Below are 25488 nucleotides of genomic sequence, written 5' to 3' on the forward strand. Positions count from 1 at the left end.
CTTATTTAGCTCAGCCCGCCTGCCTGCCTGAAGAACTTGGCTTTGTTCCCTGTAGGATCTCTCTGGCTCCTTTTCCTACGGCAGGGGAGTCTAGTCTGAGGGCTGATCTCGTCTCATGCCCTGTGCAGGCCCATGGTGTGGTGCTTCCTCTGCATTTGTTCCTTCTAATCCAGGATGGTGCAAGGCAGTTCTTGCCCTTCCTGTTGGTGGGTGTTCCCAAAACTCCATCCACCCCAGTTTTGCTCTCAGCCACAACTCTGGGAAACTGCTGGTGGAGATGGTTCCTTGGTGCCTGCTGGGTGCTGGCAAGGTGTGCAGAGGGGAAACCAGACAGCCTGAGACTGCTGTGGAACAGAGGCAAGTCCTAGGGGCTGGGGTCACAGTGCTGATGACTATAGGTAAGAATGTGCTGCGGTATGGGGAGATGGAGGATGGGAAGAAACCACACAGCCAAAGGGTGCCCAGTTGAAGAAGCCATGGTGTATGGAATAGAGGATTCTCATGAAGAGCAGAGGAAAGAGTCTGCTTGGTGAGGAAAAGGTCCGAGCATTGGGGTTAGTTGTTGGATGGTGACAAGAGGCTCAGAAGGAAGCCTTAGCTGGAGAGGAGCTGGGGGGGTAGTGGCCAGCTGAAACAGTATGGGGAGCTCCAAGGGGTCTGTACATGGGAGGATAGGGTAGAAATGGATATGCCTCATGTTTTGTAAGCTATACTCATGGGTCACATAGCTGGATGAGGAGCATTGGGAAGGCTGGGAGGTGTGTGATAAAGGACTAGGTCTGCAGAGATAGAGGGGGAGGCCTGGGGTGAGGACAGAAGCAGAGGTAGTGGGACACAGGAATGACCCTGTGTGTGAAGCACCATCAGAGAGTGTAAGGAGGGAGTGAAAGCTGAATGGGGGTAGGGACCCTGGGAAGGTATATTCCCAGCTGGCACTGGGAATGTGGGTGCACGGGGAGTACCAGGTTGTGGACAGGAGGATGTGGATGTAAAGTATAAATCACAACGCACCCACGGGCGATGGGGCTGGGGCCGGGCAGTCGCAGGGACCACGCACCCACATGGGGCACAGCAGGGGCGGGGTGGACGGGTGTGTGGGGGGTTCCGTTCCAAATGAGAGGGTCAGTGCCAGCCAAGGGGGGGTCTCCTATCGATGCGGGCTCTGGCTCGGGGGCAGGGTGCGGGCCAGCATCGTGGCGGGATCTGGGCCCGAACTCCCGCTCTGCCCGCTGAGCCCGGTCCCGGCCCCCGGCAGCTCCCGGGGTCGCTCCCGCGCCGCGGCCCCACGGGGCGCCGGTTCCGGTTCCGGCGGGGCCGGGACGGCAGGCGGGGCGGGGCCGGCCGGGGCCGAGCCTGCGCCGTGCAGCCGGGCGGCGCTGGGACCCGGAGAACAAGGGGCGCGGGGGGACCGGGCGTGCGGAGGCCGCAGCCGGGCCGGGGCGCGGGCGGGGGCCGGGCCGGGACTGGGGGTCCGGGCCGGGGCGGAGGAGGCGGCGGAGGCAGAGGCGGGGGCCCGGCGGCCGGGCAGGGGCGCCATGGCGGCGGCCGAGACGAAGATCATTTACCACCTGGACGAGCAGGAGACGCCGTACCTGGTGAAGCTGCCGATCCCGGCCGAGCGCGTCACCCTCGGCGACTTCAAGGGGCTCCTCAACCGCCCCAACTACAAGTTCTACTTCAAGTCCATGGATGACGACTTCGGGTGAGCGCGGGCCCGGGCCCGGTCCCCCGGGGCCACGCGTGGAGCCCGGGCCCCGTGGGCCTCCCCGGGGAGCAGTGGGGGGTGGCTGGGGAACTTCCGCCCTCACGGGGCCGGGGCTGGCTGCCCCTCGGCCCCGGGAGCGCCCCCGGGACGGCGGGGCCGGGACCCCCGGGATGGGGAGGTGCCCCTTTCGTGCCCGACGTGAGACCCCGATCCGTCCTCCATGCCCATTGCCTTTTTTTGGCGAGGATGGGGATGGTGACCCCCTTGGGTTCTGTCTGGGGGGACACACCCTCCGTGCACCCCAGGACCTCACCTGTGGGACGCTGGTGGTGATACCCCCCGTGCACATTCTCTGGGTTCGTTGTTCCTGGGGGCTGCCTCCGGGGACAGCCGCACATCCTCGGATCCCGCATCAGCTCTGGGGAAGCTGCGCCATGCTAACTCCTCAGTGAGGGAGCTGGTGATGCCCTGCTTCAGGACCCTCATCCCCGTCTGAGGGTCACCTCCTCCCCGTACTGAGGAATTTTGGCCAACACCTTGCCTGAGGTGGTATCTCCCATGCAGCCCACATTGGGGTGTCTAGGGTGGCACCTCCAGGCTGTATCCTGCTCAGGACTGTCATTCCCCACCAAAACGGCCTGGGCATCTCTCACTGTGCCTGCCTGGGGAAAGTGCCCCTTGTTCCCTCCTCCAAAAAGGTGGGGAGGTAGTGCCACCTCCATCAGCCCTTTCCATGGAATGGATTTGGGGACAGTTTTGTTCTCCTACCATCCATTTTGGTGAGGGACATCCATTTTGTCAGCTTTGTCCTCCGCATCTCATTTTTGGGAAGAATGTGTAGAGAAGACCAGCTTTCTCCTCCCCTACCTCCATGGAGAAAGAGTGAGAGCTCTCCATGCCCATCTCTGAGCAAGGGATGTGTGCAAGACCCACTGTACGTGTCTCATCCTCAAAGATGTCCCATATTCAGTCTTGGGTATGGAAGAGGGGTGCAGCCCTGCCTCATATCCCATCTCCCGCGGGGCAGCTCTCTTCCAACACTGGTGTTTCCATCACTTCTTTTGTGATGCCCTTTGGTTCCTCCCATCACAGGTGACTCTTTGGAGGTGAGGAAGTATGTTCTGTCCCTTGTTTGGAAGTTGCACTCACTGATCTTCTGGGCAGCCCCTGCTGTTCCCTACCTGCATAAAGTTGGTTACTGTTCTGGGGAGCGAGTACCATGTGAATCCAGCTCCCTGTAAGACCCTTTGTCCTCACTTTGTTTTGTCCAGATTTCCCACATCTGACTTTCCTTTAGCCTTTTTGAGGACCTCTTTTTCCATCCTAGGACCCTCTTGGTTTCTACAACATGTGACCCTTTACCATTCCTAGGAGTTTGGTGTTTGAAGGAGTTGTGTGATCCTTCCTCCTCTGAAGATTTAGTGTTTACAGTAGGTCATGTGTACGGAGCTGGGATTGCAAAGTGTTTTCACTTTTATAGTTTTCCCAGTGTCTTCTCACTGCACCAAATACCTCTCTAGGCTGTGATTTTGGCTTGTACCCCATGTTGAACAGGGCTGGGCCTGTTTGGGGCTTGGATGAGATCTGTGTGGCTGCCTCAGCAGGGGGTGCTCTCCCCTCCTCAGCCAAATTATCCCAGTGCCCAGGTTCCCGTTAGTTTGGGAGGTGCCAGCTTTCAGATGAGGCTTGAAATTTGGAGTCAGTCCTTTGACCGCAGTCTGGGACGCTTTGCCTCCCTAAATTCCTGCTGACCCAGTGGAGAGCTTTAATCCTCAGAAGCTTCCCCGTTCTCTCCTGGCAAACAGAGGTCTCCAGCCCTCATTTTCCATAAATTTCCTCAGCAATATCAGTTGTCTGTGGATCATTTCCTGTCCCTCAGCTGTTGAGTAGCGTTGGGTGCTATGAAACAGCTGCCTCTCCCTGTCTCGGAGGGGACCATGTTCATTGGTGGGAGAAGTGAATTCTCCATGCATGCTGTTTGTAAACAAATGCTTTGGGATCCTTTGAAATGTTGTTCTTGAAGTGAATTCAAACTTGTCTTGAATGAAACATTGCCATGTGGGTGGGAGAGTGTGCAACTATAATCAAAGTTTAGTTATAAATAGCAGCATCTTGCATTGGGAAGAGGGGTCTGGTGGCAGTGAGGTTTTGTGCTGTGCCTTTTCATCCTCTCTCTTTAAGGTTGTACAAGAGGAGCTAAATAGAAGTTTAACAAAGCTCAATGATAAAGCAGAATAGGGAGTTATAGCCGCTGATAGCAGGAAGAGGGGAAAATCACTCAGGAAGACACCACAAAATCAGTTGTGTCAGAAATGAATGGGATGAGATTTTTGTTGTGACCAGTTCAGCTAATTTATTTGGGAAGCCTAGACCACTCTGGAAGGGGAGGTGCAGCTGAGAGGGGGTCAGGGGCTGTGTGTGGGCAGCCTGTTCCTTGCAGAAGTCCTGGGCAATGAGTTGTGCAGTTGGAGCAGCGTGTGCAAGGCCTGGGGTTTGAGAGACAGAGCAAGACTCTGTCACCATGGATGCTTCATCAGGAAAGCTGTCTCTGCTGCTTTCCAGAGAGCTGAAGAATGTGCTGGTGGTTGGCTGGAACATGGTGGGAACAACCAGAGCAGTCCAGCTGCAGCCTTGTCTCTGAGAAGCCCTGAAGCCCCAGGCAGCGCACAAAATTTCATGATCCCTGGTTATTGGTGTCCATGAGAAAGCGAGCCATTGGCCTGCAGGGAGAATCAGAGACAGAAGGGCAGGAGGCACCTTGGCTGCTTGACTGCAAATGCATGGGCAATTAATGAAAACTAGACTGGAGGTTAACAATGGTGGCATTCAGAAGCTGAGTGACAGGGAAAAGCATTTCTCTCTCACGCATGTATTCCTCTCAGCTCCTTCCCTGAGGGGATTCCCTCGGGGTGCCTTCTGTCTGGCTTGTGCTGGGCTGCTGTCTCTCAGCTGGGCAGTGCCCAGGAGTAGGACCCAGGTTAAAACCCCCTCAATGAGAGAAGAAGTAGATGGCCTTAGGGCAGCTGATCAATGAGAAGGAGGCCTCCAGGTCCCATGGACCTTCTGCTGGATCCCTGTGGGATAAACCAAACTTTTCCTCTCATCTTGTTAGGAATGGAGACATCTCACCTTCCAGAGCCAGCTGAAGCAGAATCTCCAATGTTTCCTCTCACCTCTGTAGCCCAGTCTGAGTCTTTCTCGCTCTTCCTCTTTTTTTCCAGGCTGTGGATCTCCAGTCTGGTATTCCCTTCAGCTAACCCCATCCCCAAGGCAGTATTACAGCCTCAGTCTTGGTGTGTGGGATTTTTCATTCTTTTGTTTATCTTGTTAATATTTGTTTGCTCTGAGAATCAGAGTAGTGATGGAGCAGCTTCAGTGTTTACATCTCCTTGGAAATGTGAACTGAGGTTCCCCTGGGTGGCTGTGGAGTTGTCAGGCTATGGCAGGAGTTAGTGCTCAGCTCCAAATAATTAAGACCCCAGAGTGGTGTCACTTCTGGGTGGCAAGGAGGAGAAATGAGAAGAATTCCTGCACCTGGTCCTGGAGAGAGGAGTTGTGAGCAGCAGGAAGGCTGCGGGGTTTTGTTCCTGACGCAATGGGCTGCAGCTGCACGTAACAGGGTGCAGATATTTGTGCCCTTGTTGGCTTCGTGTGCTGCTGATCCCAGGAGTGGAGGCACATGAAGGTCAGCTGATGGATGGTGTGAGTGTGGCAGTGCACAGGTGTGGTAGACTCTTACTCTTCTTGGACCTGAGGTGCTTTGTGTGGATGTGTCTCACCATGAAGTGTGGGACTACCCTTGGCTGCTGACACTGCACTCATTAGAGAGGGAAGGTTTCTTCCTGCAGCTTGAATCTTTTCATTCAGTGTTTCGCAGGTAGGAGCTGTGTGTTGATCAGCAGGAGAGCACCTTAGATCAGTGCAGTGCTGTGACTGCTTTTGAGATCCATATTCTCCATCAGACCTCCACCAAGTTTTTCATGGGATTTTGAGCAGACTTTTTCTTTTTTTTTTTTCTTAATCCATAAAATGGAATTTCCAACTGTGCCTTGTCTTGTCCACTTGACACTGGGAGCTTCTTGGCCAAACATTTGTGTGTCTCTTAGCATGACAGAGCTCTCAGTTCCATAGAGGTGCTGCAAGAACAGGCCTGTAAATTCTGTAAATTTGGAGCACCTGTGCAGCTGGGAGGGGAACAACCATGCTGATGGTCTGTAGTTTGCTGGGACATAGGCTTCAGTCACGTGTAAAGTGTTGTCTCCTACCCAAGTCCATCATGAGAAATGTACCTGGGCAGCGTGGACTTCTCACCAGCCAGATATTGTGCCCGTTTGCCTCAGCTGAACTACAGATTTGTCTTTTCATCTTGTACAACTCTGAGAATATTCTTATATCAGCTGAAATGTGATTTCTTTTGATGAGTTTTCTGTGTCTTATTGATACTGCTCATTTCTATTGATCAAAACGTGTTCCCACAGAGGCATGCTAAAGTTTAAGCTAAACTTTTCAGAGCATTTTAATGAGTGCAAATTGTGTGTCCAGGTAAATCCTTAGCACCTGGCCTGAAGTTCTGCCTTGCCACCTCCCCTTTTCTAGACTGGAGAGCAGAAGGGCCCCATTCTTCTGCAAGGGGACCACTCCTCCCTCCCCATCCTACTGGTTCTGCATTGCTGGGAGAACACCAGTGATCTGAGGTACAGTGGTGGGATGGTGGTGCTCGTGCTGCTGGTTTCTCCCTCTTGCAGGTCTCCATTCCAATTCTAGTTTCATAGCTGTGGTGATTCCTTGGTCTCAGCTGTGAAGTGAAAATTGGTATCCAGCTAATCACTGGCCCAGTATCTTATCCAGACCTGCTTAATTATCACCTGCTCTCCAAAGCCGGGTACGAGGCAGTGATTAGGACAACGCTCTGGAGGCAGAACAAAGCGGGTGCTGCGGGAATTCCCAGAGTAGGGGTCAGATGCCATTGGTATTTGGCAGCCTCATCTCTGCACATGTGCATGAGGAAACGCGTTGATGCTCTCTGAAAGGCTGAGTGATTTATTTTTATTGCAGGGTCTTTTTGAAATTGATACCAGCGGTGACTGTCCTTCTGGCTGGAAATGCTGGGAGCTGGGGAAGGGATCCTAAACTTAATAAGCAGTGTCAGTTTCTAAGCAGTGGTGAGCCCTGGCATGGTGCCCCTGCCTTTCCTGCCAGCTCTTTGTAGCATGTGTTGGGGGAGTTGTTTTATTTTGATTTTGGGAACTTTTTAAAATTTATTTTTAATTGGAAACTTTTGCTGTCTCCAGAAGACCTTTGCCTGTCCCATGCCCCTGATGGAGACTGCTTCCATGTCAGCATGAATTTCATGCTGGGAGAGGTTGGCAAGAAGTTTGTGAGTGAAAGGGCCTACAAAACTCTCTTGCGTGCTTGCGTCCTTTGTGGTGGTCTTAAGTGACAGCACTGGCCCTACTGGAAGGTGGCCATCACTTTTTTCCAGTTTCTAGTCAGTCCCTGTCCATTCCATGTGGAGAGGAGCACTTTACACATGAAAGGCCACAGCACCCCATCTGTTGTGCTCCAGAGGATGTGTTTCCATTCCTGCTGTGAGGTGAGCTACCCTGGTTAGCAAGGGCCCACCAGCAGTTACTTCAGACATTTTGCATGTAGGTTAGTGCAGCCTGTGCCTCTGTCTCCTGAGCTGCTGAGGATTTGGCAGAGAGCTGCTAACCACTGTCTGCATTTGTGGTGGGGAGTTCCTGTAATGCTGCCCGTGCTTGGGGTGGCCCATGGACACTGGAGCTGATTCTGGCTGGAGCTGCTGCTGGAGGCCGTTTCCAAGTGTTGTGGTGGTGGTGGGGGGGGCTACAGCAGTGCCAGGGTTGAGGTGAAGATGGAAATGGTTAGTTGACAGTATTCCCTGCTTCCCTGGATTGTATTGTCTGTGCCTGGCCCTGTGTGTCCTGCTGTTCAGACCCAGCTATTACTGTCTCTGTAGGTGTCCGGCGTTCTCAGTTGTGGTTGGGGCTGTGCTCTGAAGGCCACATTGGATGGCAGTCACAGCCTGGTTTCTTTGCCCAGGGGTGGTGTTCGGAAAGCCAAGTTAGCCAAATCAGGCTGCAGACCAATTTCCCTAAGGCCTTGTGTGTCCTATGCAAACAATGAAGCTTTACAGCAGCTATTGAACTAGTTTGCAGCCAGAACTGGTCAGAATTTTTTTTTAACTGAATGTATTTTCTCCCAAAATATGGTGTCATGTTGAAGCCAGCATTTTTCTTGGAGAGGCATTGTTTTCAGTTATGTGTTTGATGGGAATGTTTCTTAATTTTAAGCCTCTTTTGTAATTTCTGAAAAAAAGAAAGAAAGGTCAAGAAACCTTTACTCAGCCATGTGAATGCAGCTGTTTTGGTGCAGTTCAGTGTTCTGAAATCATCTGGAGAACTCCGGTCCTCCAAATTCCAGTACAGAGCAAAAACCTACCTTGATGTCTCAGAAATTGCGGCAAAGTAAATCAGTGTGCCCCGGCTGTGGTACAGCTATGCTCCAGCATGGTTCAGTCTTGGAGGTCAAGGCAAAATGCCATTAAAAAATGGCTCATAAACCACCATAATTTGGGTCACAACCTGAGCATTTTTTGTTGTTATGGTATGATAGTTGTGGCCCCCCTGCTCAGTTTTCTGGTTCTTGCTGAGATACATCTTTTTTTCTACAGTGAACTCTAGAATTTCATCTAGAACTTTGCCATTTCTAAATCCCAGGCATTGGCTCAAGGTGGGTACTGGGTCTTCTGGGTGGTAGTGTAAGCAGTGATGTTCCTTCCTACATGGCTGCAGTGAGAGCAGGATGTTGCTGGGGGGGCTGCGTTTCATAAAGGACTTTGAGAAGGAAGATACTGGCATGCTGGGGTGGAGGTAGATGGTCCATGAGCCCAAGGTCATTGTGCTTGGATTACTGAGCTTTCAGTAAGTCCCTCTTCTCCATCATGCTCCTGGCCTCTTTCTCCTGTGATTTCTTTACCTGGTCTCCTAGCAGATGTGAATTCTTCAAGGTGGAGGCTACCACCCAACCCTATGCACATGGGGATGCTCAGGAAAGAAGGGTCTGTGAACATAAGCAAAGAAAATCTGGTTTCCCCTGCAGCTTTTCTGCTGCACACATGGGTTTGGCTTCAATCTTTTGTCAGGGTAGGCATCAGGCCCTTCATCTAGACTTGAAAGCTGTATATGTGAGGTGTAGGGAGCATAGTTGAAATTCCTGAAGTCCTTTTTGAGCTCAGTGTACTTAAAGGGGTGGGAAGCCTCTTCCATGTCTGCATGGCAGTTGCTGAACTGCTCTGAGCTGAGGGTACCTGCTGTAATGAATCGCTACTCCTCCACCCTTGACTGCATCCAAATAGATAGAACAATGTTGTGGTTTAAGATATTTGATCTGTGAAAAAGCCCGTGAAGAGGAGCTGGGCTTGCAGAGCACAGCAGATACTGAGTCTGCAGGAAATTGCCTTCGTGTTGCACCAGCTTTGCACCGTGTTGCACATCTGATGAAGCAGCAGTCAGGGCTGTGTGTTTTTGGTGTTTCCTATTGATTTCCTCCTCTCTCCATCCCTTGTTTGTTATTCAGAGCCTGCCCTTCTGACCTGTGCTGGATGGATTGTTGTTTTCTAGAAGGGGGATGTGGCACCACGTGGCTGTGTTACTGTTTGTCCCGCTGGTGCTGGCTTGTTAGGCAGCAGCTGGCAAGTTAAGTAAAACTTAATCCCGCTGGTGGCTGCCGTTGGAAATTTTTGGACCAAATCCTTTTGTAAAGGCTTTTTGGAAGGCGTTTCAATAAGGTACAAATAGGGGAATTAGTCTAATCTCTGTGACTTTGTCTGCTTTGTCCATGTGCTTATCTGTGTAATGCCATGGTGGCCTTAGGAGAGAGTGTGAGCTTTCGGGCTGTGGTCTCTGAGGACTGCATTAGCTTGCAGAGCTGAAGCATTAGTGTTTCCCTGAGCCCCAAAGCTCTTGGTTTCACTTGTTTCCATTGCTATGTTGTTACTACTGTAGCACTAATATTAAACCCATCCAGGAATGGGCTGGAACTCTCCGGAGGCTTTGGCAGGCAGAGATGCCTGGCGCTGACCTTCCTGTGCTGTGTAATTCTGTATCACAGTGGAGGGTTGGGACTGTTGTGGTTGTTGTATCAGTTATTTATTAAAGGGGCATATCAGAGGCATTTTTTTTTCCACTCACAGCTAGCTATAGAAGGCAACAGAAGCAGCATTTGGGTACCATACTCCGCTAAATCCTTTGTGGTGATTATCTCCTCACTGGGGTATTTGTCCTTGTGACTTGTTGGGTAAAATTTGTTAGGATGTTAGAGCTGGAGGAAAAGAGGGTGCAGTGTGAGCAGTGACTGAGTTGCTGCAGTGGGAGTCTGTCCTTCTGATCCTGGCTGAAGACAGAAGCTGAAGGGAGAAAGGCTTCCTCACATGACTTGGAGCAAAGCTCTGTTTCTGGGAGAGCTGTCACTGGCTGCTGTGTGGGAAGGTCTTTGCTCTGCTGGTTTTTGACCTGCCCCTAGGGTTTGGAGAGGAATTTATTTGCTACGTGGCCCCTCTGATTGCTGGCAGCTGTCTCTGTGATAGGCTGGGAGTTCTGGGTCTGGGTAGCAGAGTTTGTAGACTTTTCCTTGTTTGCTGGTGGCTACAGGCTGGTTCTGGGGACACCAAGAATCTGCCAGAGGGGTCTGTGTTTCAGGAGCTTTGGCTGTGCATGGATTATTATAGATTATAGCAAGGAAGCTGTTGTTAGCACAGTAACCTGCCCCTGCTTGGGCTTCAACTCTTTCCCTCAGCATTACTCTGACTACCTACTCATGGTGTTTTTGTGTCTCATGACCTGTGAGCAAATAGGTTCTCCCCTGTACACTGTGTTGTGCTGTGCTGCTGTTGTTGACAGCCAGAGCAGCATCAGCAGCAGGTGACAACCTTGGCTTGGTGGCCTGATGCCATCAGGGCAGGGAGAAAGTTGCTGCAGTGCTGATAGCTGTTGCCTGGTTGGCCCCAGGGAGCAGCAGCTTCTCAAATGGAAGCTTTTTCCAGAAGCTGTGATGGATATGCAAACTCCATACTTGTGTTTGCATACAGCTAACCTGCTGTCCCAGTTCATTCAGCCCTGCCTGGCTCAACCAGTATGTTAGTGCCATTCACACAGAGACTTGCCTGTGGGCCCGGATGGGGCTATGCCATACTGGAAATCCATATAGGGGCTCAATGCTTGAAGTCTTGCTCTTGCACTGTGTTCATTTGAGTTTTCTTGCTGGTTTTTTTATGGCTCTGAGAAGGGTGGATTTTCATGGTTCTGGCTGCAGAGCTAAGTCCCTTATGGCAAACCTGCCTTAGACCTAGAGCTGGTAAATGCACCTTTAGATCGTGAAGGGGTCCTGTGAGGTGGACTTTTCTTCTAGATTAAAAATGTGTTGTTTCAGCTGGGGCCAAAAAATTAGACTTGGGAAAACTCTTTAAGATTATTCCTTGTCTAGTCATCCTGGAAGTGTTAGGGGACTTTGAGGATGTCAACATCTGCATCAGTTATGGGTAAGCTCTGGGTTTCCTTGGGGCAGTTCCAAACTAGCACAAGGCGTGTAACATCTCTGCCAGTGTGCGTGATGTTGGAGCTGGGTCTGACTTAGCTGTGCCGTGTAGAAGGGTTTGTAGATGTGAGGTGGGGACTGTGTGTGGCCGTGTTGACTGTAGGGTTCAGCTGTGCTCCTGGTTGATCAACATGTGGTGTTGGTACTAAGTGTTTGTGGTCACTCTACATGTAACTTACAGGAGAGATGCTTCAAGGGAACTTGGTGTCAGTACTGCAGATAATTAGGAAGCTCAAAATCATGGTGGTCTTGTAACTTGACTTACCAGCAGATCCACAGACACAGGAAATGGCCCTATTGCAGTAATAACATGTGATGAGTATTTCTGGACTGCCTTTGGGAATAGCTAATGTGCAGAATGACCAGTTCAACACAGTTACCGAGCTCGTGGGATATTTACGGATGAGACAGGTTGTGCATCCTTCCCCTGCACTCTTCTGTCCTTGAAAGACTTAGGAGTTGGCAGTTGTGGCTTTGAGAGCCTCCACAAGAGAAACATTCCGTGTCATGTGATGGTGATTTCTGGAGGTCAGTGGCCATTACCCAGCCTTCGGTGCAGTTGTCAGAGACAGCTGGTGGAAGGTTTTGCGTGGTATGTGACAGGGTCAGGTCCAGGAGTTCACAGTGTTAAAGAGAAGCAGCAGTTGGACCTAGTGCTACAGCAATCCAAAACACTGTCCTCTTCTAAAGTGAGGGGAAGCTTGCCTTCTTGTTGAAAAGGAATATGATTCCTGGTGTATAGGTGAGTCCTGGTAGGACCTGAACTGAACTCTGTACATGGGAATGTACTGAATTCTGTACATGGCAACTGTGGAGACTTTTATTTACAGTGATGTATTGGGTCCTACTGTATGGATTTCATCTGCTTTCTGAACCTCTAGCTGAGAAGGTTGTGTGCCAGCACATGATTGGTTTGGTTGGGACTGGAGCACCTTTCTTGTCTCTTTCTTCCAGCAGTTGTACAGTATTTTCATGCTTGCTGGGTTGTTGGCTGGAGGGTGAGCATGGCTGGCCTGGTAAAGGATGCTTGGTAGGTTACTTGTTGTATTGTTGCCCTATGTCTTGAATGGAGTTTGGTGAATAAGACTGGTGTTAGTGAAATTGATGAAGTACATTAAAGGCTACTAAAACGTGCTCTATTTGCTGGTTTTTTTTATACAGGGAATTTTTTTGTATCGTCTGCATGACACAGTCAAAAGCAGATGAGGAAGAAAAAGAATTAAGTGTCCCTGGCCTACCAATGGTCAGAAAAATTTCTTATGAATGTTCAGACCCCTCATGCTCTCTTCTGCCTCCTGCATTTTAGCATCAGAGGGATGAAGTATCAGTGTTTGCTCATTTTTCAGAGTACTGCAATAGCTTGCAATCTGGGACAGAGTTCTGTCTTTGCCACCATGCAGCTGTTGTGACACTGAAAGGCTCTTCTTTGCGTGAGTCCTTTTCATTGTCTTTGGCACATGTTTTGTGGTGAAAGTTGGTTGTGAGCTTTATTAACAGCCTGTTGGTTTTATGGGGGTTCTCTGTATGTCTTACAGACCCAGTTAGCAGAGCTGTTGCTGATGGCAGCCCAGCTGGATGTGCAGAGTAGGTGCAGCCATCTACAGCCTGTCATGCTTCAAGACCCCTTCCCATCGGGTAGGAGGTTGAGTCGGTTTCCTAGGGAGAGTCTTGCAAAATTGTTTATGCAAGGAGAGAGTAATGTGAGCTGGTCAGTGTCTTGAGGACAGGACACATGTGGAGGCTGCTTTGTCATTTCCTTGTGGAGATCTGTCATTAAATTAAATTAATTATTAACATGATGGGGGGAAATGAACCTTGCTCCTCTTCCCCACAGACATCTGCCTTGGTCTGTGTGGTCCCAGATCTGCTCTGGAGGTATCTGGCTGGCAGAAGGGTGCTCCGAGAGCATAGGGCTGGTGCTGGGTAGGGCTGTTGTGCTGGCAGCCCATGACCAGGAGGTGCTGGTGAGCTGACTGCTCTGTGCTTCCCCAGGTGTGGAAGTCCAAGCTTTCAGACTTTGTTTCCCACCCTCCCCCTCTTCCCAATTTCCCCCTGTTCTCCTCTCCTTGGTCTCCCGCTGAGTTGATGCTTTTCCAGGAATGAGCTGTACTGCTGGCCCAGCACATTCCACAGCAGCAGCGCTTTCTTGGCAGGAGCCTCGCTTGCTGTTAGTAAAAGCAGGACTGACTTGGTGTCCCTCAGCTGAGGGCCAGAAAAGGAAGACCTGGTCTTGTGTTCCTCATGGTGCATGCAGAGCCTTCACAGGCATCAAGGCCTTCTCCCTTGGTTGTGGTGTATGTGCAAACCTCACGCCGTCCCCCCAGCAGCCCCTGGGGCTCTTTACAGCTCCTTACGGTTGTCTTAACCACTGTGAAGTCTCTGGACATTGCAGGGGAGGCTGTTGCTTTTTTAGCCAGCCTAGAAAGGGGGAGTGACTTCTCACTCATGTGGAGTTGCAAGGAGCTCCCTGCGGGGTACAAACACCTCATTCACAAGCTTCTTGATAAGCTGGTGTTGTCCTTTGCGTTTTGCAACCAGCAGTAGCCAGATAAACCCTTTGTCCACCTCTGCACTATTTTCACCTCTCTCCTTTTCTCTCGGTTGTTTGCAGCTCTGCCTTGTGAGCTCTTCCTGCTGTCTGTGTCCAGATGGAGCTGAGTGTCACAGCAGACCAAGCCTCCTTCCTCCGGTGTGCTTGCTGTCTCACATTAGTGTGAACCACAGCAACCACATCAGGATTTTACCCTGTCTCATACGCATCTCTGCTGGGGCCTCTTTGGGCCTGTTTCCTCTCCCAGTCTGAATACAAGCCCAGTTTTGGCCACTGTTACCATGTCTGTGGAATTGCCTCCATTCCCTAAAGGTCATTTCTGCAGATGTTTAACCTCAAATCTTTTTTTCTCACAGTGAGTCCCTGCACTTGTCTTGTATCTTTATGTTGTGTTGTACCTTTATGCAAGCTTTTAGTTACTGAGGAACTGAAATTGAGCTAGCAGCGTGAAGAACCTGACTTGGCTTCTGCTGGAAGTTCCCGTTTGTCCTGATTTCCAATTCAAAGAGACTGAAAGTGTCACTGAACCTTCAGGGGCCTGCAGAATGCTTTCTTTGATGATGTCTGTAAATGTCCTTCCCAAGGTTGGAAGCATCGCTTGGGCAGGGAGGGATTAATTAGCGTGGAGGTGCCTCCTGCAGTCCCCGTGCAGCTTCGTGCTGCCGGTGGGTCGGTGGAGGACAGGCCTGTCGGGCTTGTTGCAGAGCAGCGCTGCAGCCACATGGTCACTCTGGGATCAAGGTAGGAGGGGCTGCCAGGGCTCTGCACTCACCGTAAAATCAGTCTGTAGCTTTGCTTTGATAAGTGCTGCTTCTGGGCAGGCCTCTGAGCCTGGATGGCTCCTTCCAAAACGCCATTCCTTTTCCGATCTTTGGACTAGGTGAACAGGAGGTCTGATCTCTGTCATCTGCCACCCAGTGATACCTGCCTACAGGTCCAGCTGGAGCCAAGCATTGCCCAGACATAGGAGCTCTGCTTGTCCTGGTGTTTGTCCAGTGGAGTGATTGCAAATGTGTGGATGAGGGCTTCTCAGGGAAAACAGTTGGCATCTTGGATGTCTGTTCAGCCCTTGCCTGACTGACCGTGTGGGGGAAGCACAGAAAGCTGGGGATAGTGCATGAGGAGGCTGTGGGGCAGCAGAAGTGAACAGGGTTGAGGGAGGCTCTAGTCCCCTAGCACGGGGACTGGGACTAAATGATCTGTAGGGTCCTTTCCAAATCAAACCATTCTCTGAAAATGAAAGAGCCTATTCTTGAGGAGTGCAGGTAGTGGCTTGAAATGGAATGACCTTTGAGGAGTCCTTGTGATGCTCCCTGGACTTGTTAGGAGGGCAGGGGGTGGCCGTTCCTGCACAAGTGCAGAGGTGTGTTACTGTTTTGGTAGTAGGACAGCTGCTAACAGGTGATTTGTGTTTCTTGATTCTTGAAAAGCACACCAGGTAAAGACAGTGCTGCAAAGGAGTTCATCTTCACATGGAATGAAGGGACAGACAGGACAGCATATCTGAGAATGAAACCATCTACAAATCTGCATTTCCCCTTTTACTTTGTGCTGCAGCATAGAGGAGCAGTGCAGAACACCCTGTCCGAGGGCTTGGAAGGGGAATTAAATGGGAGAGTGACAGTCTGTTTATGGTCAGAGAGCCCTTCTCACCCCAGTGTAATGCAATTTGTACTCCTCTTCTTTGCACAGGAGGTGAAAATACAGTGAGGGAGACCCAAAGAGTGTGTTGGCTCACAGAGACAGACAGCTCAAATCCTCTAATCCTGTTTGATTCATCCTGTTTGCCTGCAAAGCCCGAGGTCTCACTGATACATGTGTGATCACTGCCATGTGTATTCTTTGGTTGGGTCTATAGCTCTTGGGTGAATTGCATCCCCTTGGGAAATACACACATCATATCTGGGCTTAATCTAACAGGCACATATTTCCCAACTGAAATCCCAACACTCATAGAGAATTGCCCTGTCCAGTTTTCTAATCTGGTGAAATGGCTGCAGAGCTCATCCCTGTGGCTTCAGCACTATCTTACAGAAGAGATAAGGATTTTGCTCTAGAGCCAGGAGCTGCTTGTATTTGGGTAGTAAGACATGAAGGTGTCTTCTTTTGCTATGCAGCATTATTAATCTATACAATCAATTGGAAACAAGACATCCCTGCCCTAAGGGGAGGAGTGTACTAGAGTTCTTAAAAATGAGATCACATTTCTAGTGTGTAAATCCCTGAAGTTTGTGCTGTCGGGTAGAAGTGTTTCCTGATGTTTTTTTGTTTGGTTTTTGGTTTGTTTTTTTTAGAAGTGTTTCCTGATGTTTTTTTGTTTGGTTTTTGGTTTGGTTTTTTTTTCTTCCTTTGTGAGCTGTAGGAGATGGAGGCTGTTAAGGTTACAGGAATGACCAACTTAATTGTGCACTTCTGGAATGCTGTAAGAGAAGATTGTTTATAATTTAATTTCTGGGCTTTGCCCTGTTGGAAAGAACGCTGCTGCTCTGTAAAGATTTTTCCTCTTAACACTTGAGGGGACATCTTACTTCTTTAATCTGCTGTACTAACTTTGCATCTTTTCAGTGTGAAATTGGCATTGCTCAGTTGTCTTCTCAATCTTTGCACGTCCTCTGTTTTTCATCCTGGCCATCAGGCTGTCCAACATGCTCAAGAGGTCCCCATCCCTACCTCCCTTCTTGGTACTGACCCCTCTGATGCCAGATCCAGCTTTTGTGTTTACCACCATGTCTGTGATTTCTTCTCTCTGAGTATCTTCCCCATGGCAAGCCCTTAGATAGACAAGCTGGGGGACAGGACTGCCAGAAACAAGCAGTAATTGCAGCTGAGCTCCAAGCCTGCCTCCAAATCTGAGGTTCAAATCCTGTGGAAGCCTTTGTCCATGCCTCTTGGATTTCTTCTTTCGCTGGGCTTGTATTACTCCAGCAGAGTTCTCAGGGACCTCGCTGTGGCTAGCGGATGCTGCTCAGGAGAGACCAGAGCTGGCTGAGGCTAGAAACTCGCTTGTATCCACAGCCTCAGCCAGGCTGGAGGCCACCGAGGGGAAACGAGGAGGCTGGAGCAGAGCAGAGCAGCTGCGCTGGCGATGTGTGCGCAGCCGGGGTCTGACACGGTGCAGCCGTCTCCGCGGCTTGGGGTTTATGGCCTCCTTTCTCTCCCGTGCACACTCTTGTTCCCCACCTTCCCTTCATTCCTAGGACATGACTCTGTGATATAAAATACCCTCTAATTTCCTGAGCCAGGCTGGAACTCCCCGGAGAAGGCAGCGTCTGCCTCTGCATCCATGTTCCAGGCTGCCAGCTGCTCCCGCCGGCAAGACAGCAGGAGGGAAACTGGGAGCATGGCACCTTCCCAGGCCGTGGGGAGAGGGTCTGCTGGCTCCAAAGGAGGAGCTGGTGGGAGGGTAGGGATGGAGCCAGGGTTGGAGCCGAGTTTCCTTTGCTTCCCTCCCTGCTGCCGGGGTTGTCCCTTCCCCTCCCCCAGCTGCATGGGAGCAGATGTGCTGCTTGTGTCAGCTCCGGCAGCCCCCTCCGCACACCCCAGCCGGGCTCCTGCACAGCCAGAGCCTCGTCCCCTCCTCCTCTTCTTCCTCCTCCTCCCCCCGGCTTGGCCCCGTGTCACTGGGGATGGCGGTGGAATCATCCGCCCACTCGGCCTGCCTCCCCTGTAACCCTCCCTCCTTCCTCCCTCCCGCAGGTCTCTTTGTTGGAAAATTCAAGGCAGATGAGTGCCGGGGAGCGCTGGGCCTGCGTGCCAGGCGCTGAGCTGCAGCTTGGCCTCGGCATGTCCGCTGGCCGCAGCGTGGGAAGGGGCTGGTGAGTGCCCGGCTGCAGGGCAGTTCTCTGGGCAGGGCAGCAGCACCGAGGGTCCTGGACTCGCACTCGCCTGGGCAAGGCTCGGGTTGCTTCCACGTGAAAGGGTTTTTTCCTGGCCACCATTCTTAGCCGTGTTCTACCCAGCCCCCAGCAGGACATTGGAACATTCAAAACCTGACAGTAAACTCAAAGCAGTCCCTCTGAAATCAGCCTTAGGCAGATGTTTTCCCTGGGCCCTGGGAAAAGGAAAGGCTTGGTGAGAACCACAGAGCCTGAATTCCTTCTGGGTCTGCTCTTTCAGGAATCCCGGGCTCAGACCCCATCAGGTGAGGGCTGTTCCCAGCACGTTCAGAGGATGGCTTCCCTGCCAGCACATCCGCGGGACAGACAGTTTCATCTCATGGCTGTCTCCCCATTCAAGCGGAGCAGAAACGTGGCACTGCTCACAGCTCCCCCAGAGGCTGCTCGCTCGGTGGCTTCTGACGTGTGAACCTGCGGTCGTGTCCGTGCGAGAAGTGTGACTGGAAGAGTGGTGAGAGGTGGGAGGAGGAAGGCTGCAGTTCAGGCTGAGGCTGGAAAGGAATGGAGGAGGAAGGCTGCAGTTCAGGCTGAGGCTGGAAAGGAATGCAGGGCACGAATAGCTGGGATGGTGTGAGGGGTGACAGATGTGAGCAGCGCTGCAGAGATATTCCTGCTCGGCATGTGCCTGACTCCAGCACTATCAGTTTTTGCTCTGTAGAGTCTAAATATATAATCCATTGTGCTCTGGCATCTGGGTGATAAATAGTGATAAATAATGTAGTGGCTGGAGAAGGAGGCAGAGAACTGCTCCGGGGTGGAGCTGACCCCTGGGATGTCTGGGGCAGCCGCAGGGTAATAAGAGTGAGGAGGGACCAGCTCTCAGGACAGAGAGAGCTTGTTCTCCATCAGGCATTGCAGCTGAGGCTGAATGGGCGGGTCTTGGGGTTGGTTTCCTCTGTCCCCACTGAAAGTGGAATAGTTGACTTGTGCTGAGCAGTTGGTCACCTTGACCCAGCAAATATATCACCCTGTCCCTTCACCCACAGGCAGGGCTCTGTGTCCCTGAGCAGGCAGCATGCAGCACTGAAAATTGGCTCTGCCTGAAGTTCTCTCTAGGAATTGGATGCAGTCCAGGCTGCTGGCGACAGTATGAATGGATGCTAGTGCAGCCAGGGCAGGGTGCATGTGTGTGTGCACTTGGAAGTGAGAAGACGACAACTTGCCTGCATTGGAAAGGGCTGGTGTGGGCACCAAAGAGGGTGGGTCCCAAGGGGACTGCCTGTATTTGACATTCATCTGGGCTGCAGGGGCTTTGGGCAGAGGCTGGCAGAGAACATGCTGAAGAAGCGTTAAGCTATCAGGGTTTTAATCCATCATCACTGCTCCTTTCCTGCTTTTCCTGCTTCTCCATCTGTGCAAGAGGAATTAACACACATCCTGGGAGTGGATTACACTGCTCAAACCGTGACCTCCTCATCTGTGCCTTCTGGGGATGGGTAGCCTTTGTGCAGTCCCTCTGCTGGCTCTCCAGTTTTGTCAGGGATTGTGAGTGCCAGCTGCCAGCAAAGGCCTGGTGACGTGCTGCCTTTCACCCTGTAGGACAGCCCTTGCTGAGCGTGTGTGACACCGGTGCAACCAGTGCGGCTGGCAGGGTGGAGCGGGCCTGCTCTCCAGGTCTAGGCTTCCAGCACTGTTCATTTGCCTCTTGCTGATGCCTTGTGAGTGTTGTCAGGCCTTGTGTCCTGTTTTTGGGGACAGTTGAGGCAGCTGTTGGCACACCAGGGAGCACAGCCAGGAGCCCAGAGTGCCTGTTTCTCCAAGCCCCAGCATGTGGGGCAATGGGCCACAGCTCCGTGTCCCACCTTTGCATCCTCTTTGATTGCCTGTGAGTTGGGGACTGGCTTGGGGGCCTTTCAGATCTGTTGATAGGATTCCACTTCTGAGTAGTGTTAGATATTTATAATCTACTTACTTTTAATACATAATTTCTCTTGGTTTCACATTCTTTACTTTATTCTTTTTTCTTTTTTGTTGGACTTTCTCCCTACCCCCATAATTTATTCACTGTCTAGTTACCTCATGTTTTAAGCATAATATGTGTCAAGCTACCTTAAATATAGGTTGGATGGGGGAACACATTATCACAAGCTAATTGTAATATATCTTTGTATTAAATAAGAGTGCTTAAAATGTTGTCATTGGATAGAAAAGGAAATGAGCTTGTTAAAGCCTATTTTGGTATTTGATTTATCAAAGATACAATTACTACTATCTTCTGAATTTGCAAGTTTTGATTGCAGATTCTGTGTGGAAAAAGTATTTAGGGGTCCAGTGATATTTATAATAAAAAAAACAAAACCACTTTCTTTCTCCAAAGAAAACTGATTTTTTTTCACTCCTGGGGAAAAAATCAAGTTAATGCTTCTTTCACTGTGAAGGCTGATAATAATGTAGCTGTTTGTGTAATGCAGGGACATGACATTATGGCACAACTATAAAGCTTGAAAAGATGTTGAAATATATGCATGTAATTAAAAAAACAGTATCATTTAGTACCCAGCATGTTTAATGTATTTCACTTTCATCTATTAGAAATCTCTGGCATAGTTTGTGATTCTTTCAGATCATTATAAAGAGACTTAAATAATGTATTTTCTTTAGAAATAAGCAAACTGGTGGAAATATGTCCGCTGGAAATACAGTACAGCAGGAGCAGTCTGGGAGGTTGCTGGATTGTGTGGAAGAACTTTCTGATACAGTGGATGAGGGAGCCAGCTGGGAAAGGCACGCGCTGGACTTGCTGTTTGTGAAGAGAGAAGAACTGGAGGGTGATGTGATGGCTGGAGGCTGCCTTGTGCACACCAACCACAGCATGAGAAGAGTTTTTGATTCTCAGAGAAGTGAAGAGGAGGATCAGCAGAACTGCCACCTTGGACTTGCAGAGGGCAGACTTTGGCCTGATTAGGAACTTGGTTGAGAGTCCCTTGAGAGACAGTCCTGAAGGGTAAAGGAGCCCAAGAAGGCTGATATTCTTCAGGAAGGAAATCTAAAAGATGCAGGAGCAGGCTGTCCCTATGTGCTTGAAAGACAAGCCAGTGGGGAAGAAGAATGGCCTGGCTGAGCAGGGAACTTTGGCTGAAACTCAGGAAAAAATAAAATATTTACCTTTGGAAGAAGGGGGAGGCAACTCAGGAGTGCTACAAGGATGTTGTGAGGTTATGCAGGACAACCTAGAAGGGCCAAAGCCCAACTGGAACTTACCTGGCTACTCCTATTAAAGATAATTAAAATGTTTTTACAACTAATGTCAGCAACAAAAGGACGGCTAAGGAGAATGTCCATCCTTTATTGGATGTGGGGGGAAACAGTGACAAAGGGTGAGGAAATGGCTGGGGTACTTAGTGTCTTCTTTGCCTCAGTCTTTAATAGCAAGATTAGCTGTTCTCAGGGTGCCCAGCCCTCTGAGCTGGGAGACAGGGACAGGGAGCAGAATGAAGATCATGTAATCCAAGAGGAATTGGTCAGCAACCTGCTTAAACACACCAAAGTCTATGGGGTCAGATGGGATCCACCCAAGGATACTGAGGGAGCTGGTGGAAGTGCTTACTGAGTCACTCTCATTTACCAACACTCCTGGTCAACCAGGGAGGTCCCAGGTGACTGGAAGTCAGCAAATGTGATGCCCATCTACAAGGAGGGCCAGAAGGAGAATCCATGGGAATTACATGCCTGTCAGCCCGGCCTCAGTGCCAGGGCAGGTCATGGGGCAGATTATCTTGAGTGCCATCATGGGCCCTGTACAGAACAGCCAGGCAATCAGACCCAGCTGGCATGGGCTTTGGAAAGGCAGGTCCTGCTTGACCAGCCTGATCTCCTGTGACAGTGTGGCACAGTTAGTGGATGAAGGAAAGGCTGTGGTTGTTACCTGCCTGGGCTTTAGTAAAGCCTTTGACACTATTTCCCACAGCATTCTCCAGGAGACACTGGCTGCTCATGGCTTGGACAAGTGTGCTGTTCCCTGTGTAGAAAACTGGCTGGTTGGGCTCAGGAGGTTGTCAGGAATGGAGCTACATCCATTGGCTGCTCACAGTGGTGTTCCCCAGGGCTCAGTACTGGGGCTAGTCCTGTTTAATGTCTTTATCAATGATCTGGTCATGAGGATTGAGGGCACACTCAGTTCACAGATGACTAAGTTGGGTGGGAGTGTTGATGTGCTGGAGGGTAGGACGGCTCTGCAGAGAGATCTGGACAGTCTGGATTGACGGGCCAAGGCCAGTTGTATGAGGTTTGACAAAGCCAAGTGCTCGGTCCTGCACCTGGGTCACAACCCCACACAGTTCTGCAGAGTGGGGGAAGGCAGCCTGGAAAGCTGCCTGGTGGGGAAAGGACCTGTGGGTGCTGGTTGACAGTGGCTGAACATGAGGCAGCATGTGCTCAGGTGGCCAAGAAGGTCAATGGCATTGTGGGTTGTGTCAGCAGTAGTGTGGACAGCAGGACCAGGGCAGTGACTGTCCCCTATGCTTGGGACTGGTGAGGTCACACCTTGAACCCTGTGTCCAATTTTTGGACCCCTCAGTACAAGACAGACATTGAGGTGCTGGAGCCATGGCCAGAAAAGGGCAACAGAGCTGTGGAAGGGTCTGGAGCACAGGTCCTTTGTGGAGCAGCTGAGGGAGCTGGTAGTGTTTAGTCTGGAGAAAAGGAGGTTCAGGGTGGACCTTACCCCTCTCTACAATTCCCTGAAAGGAGGGTGTATTCAGGTGGGGATTGGTCTCTTCTCCCAAATAGGAAGCAACAGGACAAGAGGAAATTGCCTCAAATTGTGCCAGGGGAGGTTTAGATTGGACATTAGGAACATTTCTTCACCAAAAGGGTCGAGAACTGAAACAGGCTGCCCCAGGGAGTGGTGGCTTCATCATCCCTGCAGGTATTTAAAAGTTGTGTAGATGTGGCACTTGGGGACATGATTTGATGGTAGCCTCAGCAGTGCTTGGGTAATGGTTGGACTTGATGATCTTAAAGGTCTTTTCCAACCTAAACGATTCTATGATTCTATGAGATGCTCCTGAATTTTGGTTTTACTGATTAAAATGTGACCTGGAGGATGAAACAGCTGTATGCACATAGAGAGGCTATTCTGTCTTTGGCCCCCCTTCAGGCTGCCAGTCAGGCTATGGGCATAGGAACCTATGGGCTAGCAGCAGGAGAGAGCTGCCAGTCCTCTCCTGCTCTATTCCCAAGCCTGGGCTGCCTGGTGTTGTATGCAAATACCAATCTGAGAGTCTCCTTTTCCTTTGAAGTCTTGAACCCAGCTCTGACTGCCTCCTCTTTCCTCTGCAGGGTGGTGAAAGAAGAGATCTCGGATGACAATGCCAAGCTTCCCTGCTTCAATGGCCGGGTGGTGTCGTGGGTAAGCAAGCCCCTTGCTTCAGTGTCTCTCAGCCTGTTTGTGCCCTCTCTGAAAAACAACGTTTGGATGTGAAAGTGCCAAGTAAGGCACAGAGGCTGCTCAGTACTGTTGGTGTGCTGGCTGCTCACGAAGCTGATGAGCTGGATCCCCACACTCCAGTCCCTCAGCTGGAGGGGGGACTCTGTGCCAGGGAAGATGTGGGATACCTCTGTGAAGAACTCATGGTGACTGATGCCTGGCAGACATCATGGTCGTGGCCTGTCCACAGCATAACCCCTGTGCCCTTATGGCAGGGTCAGCTTCCCAAGGAAAGTCCCTCTCCAATGACTGGTGCAAAGGGCTTAAGTGACTTTAGTGCTGGTGAAGCGGACTGGATTTGACTGCCCTGAAGACGAAAGGTACTGCCTGGGCAGCTGCAGAACAAGCTTTTCCCTCAGTACCCTGCCATGCACACACTCTGCTCCCTGCTCGCATGCTTCCCTCTGTCCCCACGGGGACCCTCTGTTAGTGGGGGGAGAGTCTCCACAGCACATCATCCAGTTTTCCCTCTGCTGAGCTGCAGTTTGTGCTGATGAGGGTGTGTGGATCTACACCAAGACTCAAGTGCCTTTTTCCAGAGGCCTCTGAACAGTAAAAATCCTCAGCAAATCAAGCCAGGTCACACCTAATTCTTCTTCTATGCCCACACCAAACAGTGATGGGGCAGGCAGGTACCCCCCTGCCAGCACAGCTGCCGCTGGCATTCCAGCCAGGGGAGCAGGGTGCAGGCTGGAGCAGGAGGAAAAGCAGGAGGCTGTGTTGGGCTCCCACACAAAGAGCCGGGGCCGAGCGCCTGCCGTCCTCCCTCTAGCGGTTATCCAGGCCCTTCGGAAAACAGCTGTGTCCGGCTCTTGGCCACCACACATTCCTCTGCATCCATCCTGCTGCTGCTGCATCTGCCCCAAGATGTCCCACCACCCCACCCCTTCCAGCTGCTTTTTGCTTTCACCTGCCCTATGGGGAGTCCCAGAGTCTCCAAATCCATTCCAGTGCTCCTTTTTTTATCTGGTGTGCTTTTCCTTGTGATCCATGTGTCCACGTAGCTGCCGGCTTTCCTTGCAGGAGCTCTGTGGTTGTTCAGTGTGTGAGTGGCACAGATCTGGTGTGGGTCTGTCTGGTGTCACCGCCATGCTGCTGCTCTGCTGGGCTGGATCCTTACAGGGAACTTGTGCCCCAAGTGAGCATCACTAGCAGCTCTAGTGCATGAAGGGTAATGGCAGTCCCAGAGGCCTTTGTGCACCTGATGATCCTTTTTTCTACCTCTGCCGAGAATCTCCTAGTCCATGGGTGGTTTGGGGGCTGAGAGGGAAGCACTTGCTTTGATGCTTCTGACAGACAGGCTGGAATGATGCTATTTTAGGAACTCAGTACTAATTTTAGCAACAGGGAAAGACAGGGGCTTGAATCCAAGTGAGTATTTCCTGACAGTGTAAGAGGCAGGAAAAGTGCAGGATCGTTATCAAAACCTTCCTGGGAGGAAATCCCAGCCTTGGGAGTGTTAGAGGAAGATAGCATCAATCCCTGCATGGGAACACCCCCCTCCACTCTCTTAACTGCTGTTTGACAGCTGCCTGTGGCTAGTTCCCTCTGTCCGGATCTATTTGCTTGATGTTGCCTTGAGATTTTCAAGCATAAAGTGTTACAGGACTTTTCCCTAGGCAATGCTGGCCACTTTCAGCATCTTTTCTACCCTGCACTCCAGGGCAGTGGCTACCAGGATAGGGATGTGGCCCTTAAGGAGGGGGATGTATCCTGGGAAGACAAGTCACCAGGAAGGTGCCAGGAGCAGAGCCAGGCGTGTGCCTGGGGCTTGCTGGAGGGAGAGGAACTGACCTGAGTGTGAGATGAGCTGGTTAGACAGTTGTGAGAGCAGGAGCCGTTGGGCTTGTCCTGGGGCTCGTGGGACGGGCTCTGCAGCTTTTGACACCTGAGGCTGCTCTCTGCCCTGTCTGCTGCCTTGGCTCCAGCTTTTTCAAGGCTGCCCTGTCTTCCTTGCCGCAGCTACATCCCTGTCTTTGTTTCCAATATCTCTGGCAGTAGACCTCTCATCTGCTACGCTAATGATGATCTGTTGGGTCATCATACCATACCCCCCTTTTGAGGGTTTCCCCAGTTCCTGAAGGTGGGCAGGGCACAGCTCTTTCATCAGTGATACTGGGAGCACTCAAGACCTGTATAAATGGGCTGTGCTTCTGTCATCTGGGTTGGCATCTGCTCTTGGCTCCATGCAGATGTGGTTCCCTCACCAGCAAGCAGTAGTGCTGCCTCTGAATTTACACTGGATATTATGGTTTGGACAGCAGCTATCAGCTTTTTTCCAGCCTATGTTTCA

The 25488-nt window shown here is 51.0% G+C and overlaps 1 protein-coding gene across 4 annotated transcripts in view; it reads left to right on the top strand.

The window, feature by feature from the left end:
- Window positions 1-1372: 1372 nt before the first annotated feature.
- The window catches only part of DVL3 (dishevelled segment polarity protein 3), a 33875-nt gene continuing 9759 nt past the window's right edge, over window positions 1373-25488 (top strand). Inside the window, exons 1-2 of one of the 4 annotated variants that reach the window (XM_038146018.1) lie at window positions 1373-1702; window positions 23048-23117. In XM_038146018.1, the coding sequence (XP_038001946.1) occupies window positions 1536-1702; window positions 23048-23117 (237 nt within the window). In that variant the 5' untranslated portion in view covers window positions 1373-1535. The remainder of the gene's footprint in view (window positions 1703-23047; window positions 23118-25488) is intronic. The other 3 variants (XM_038146020.1, XM_038146019.1, XM_038146021.1) reach the window with 3 other exon arrangements.

This window comes from Motacilla alba, chromosome 9, assembly GCF_015832195.1.
Source record: "Motacilla alba alba isolate MOTALB_02 chromosome 9, Motacilla_alba_V1.0_pri, whole genome shotgun sequence".
NCBI lineage: Eukaryota > Metazoa > Chordata > Aves > Passeriformes > Motacillidae > Motacilla > Motacilla alba.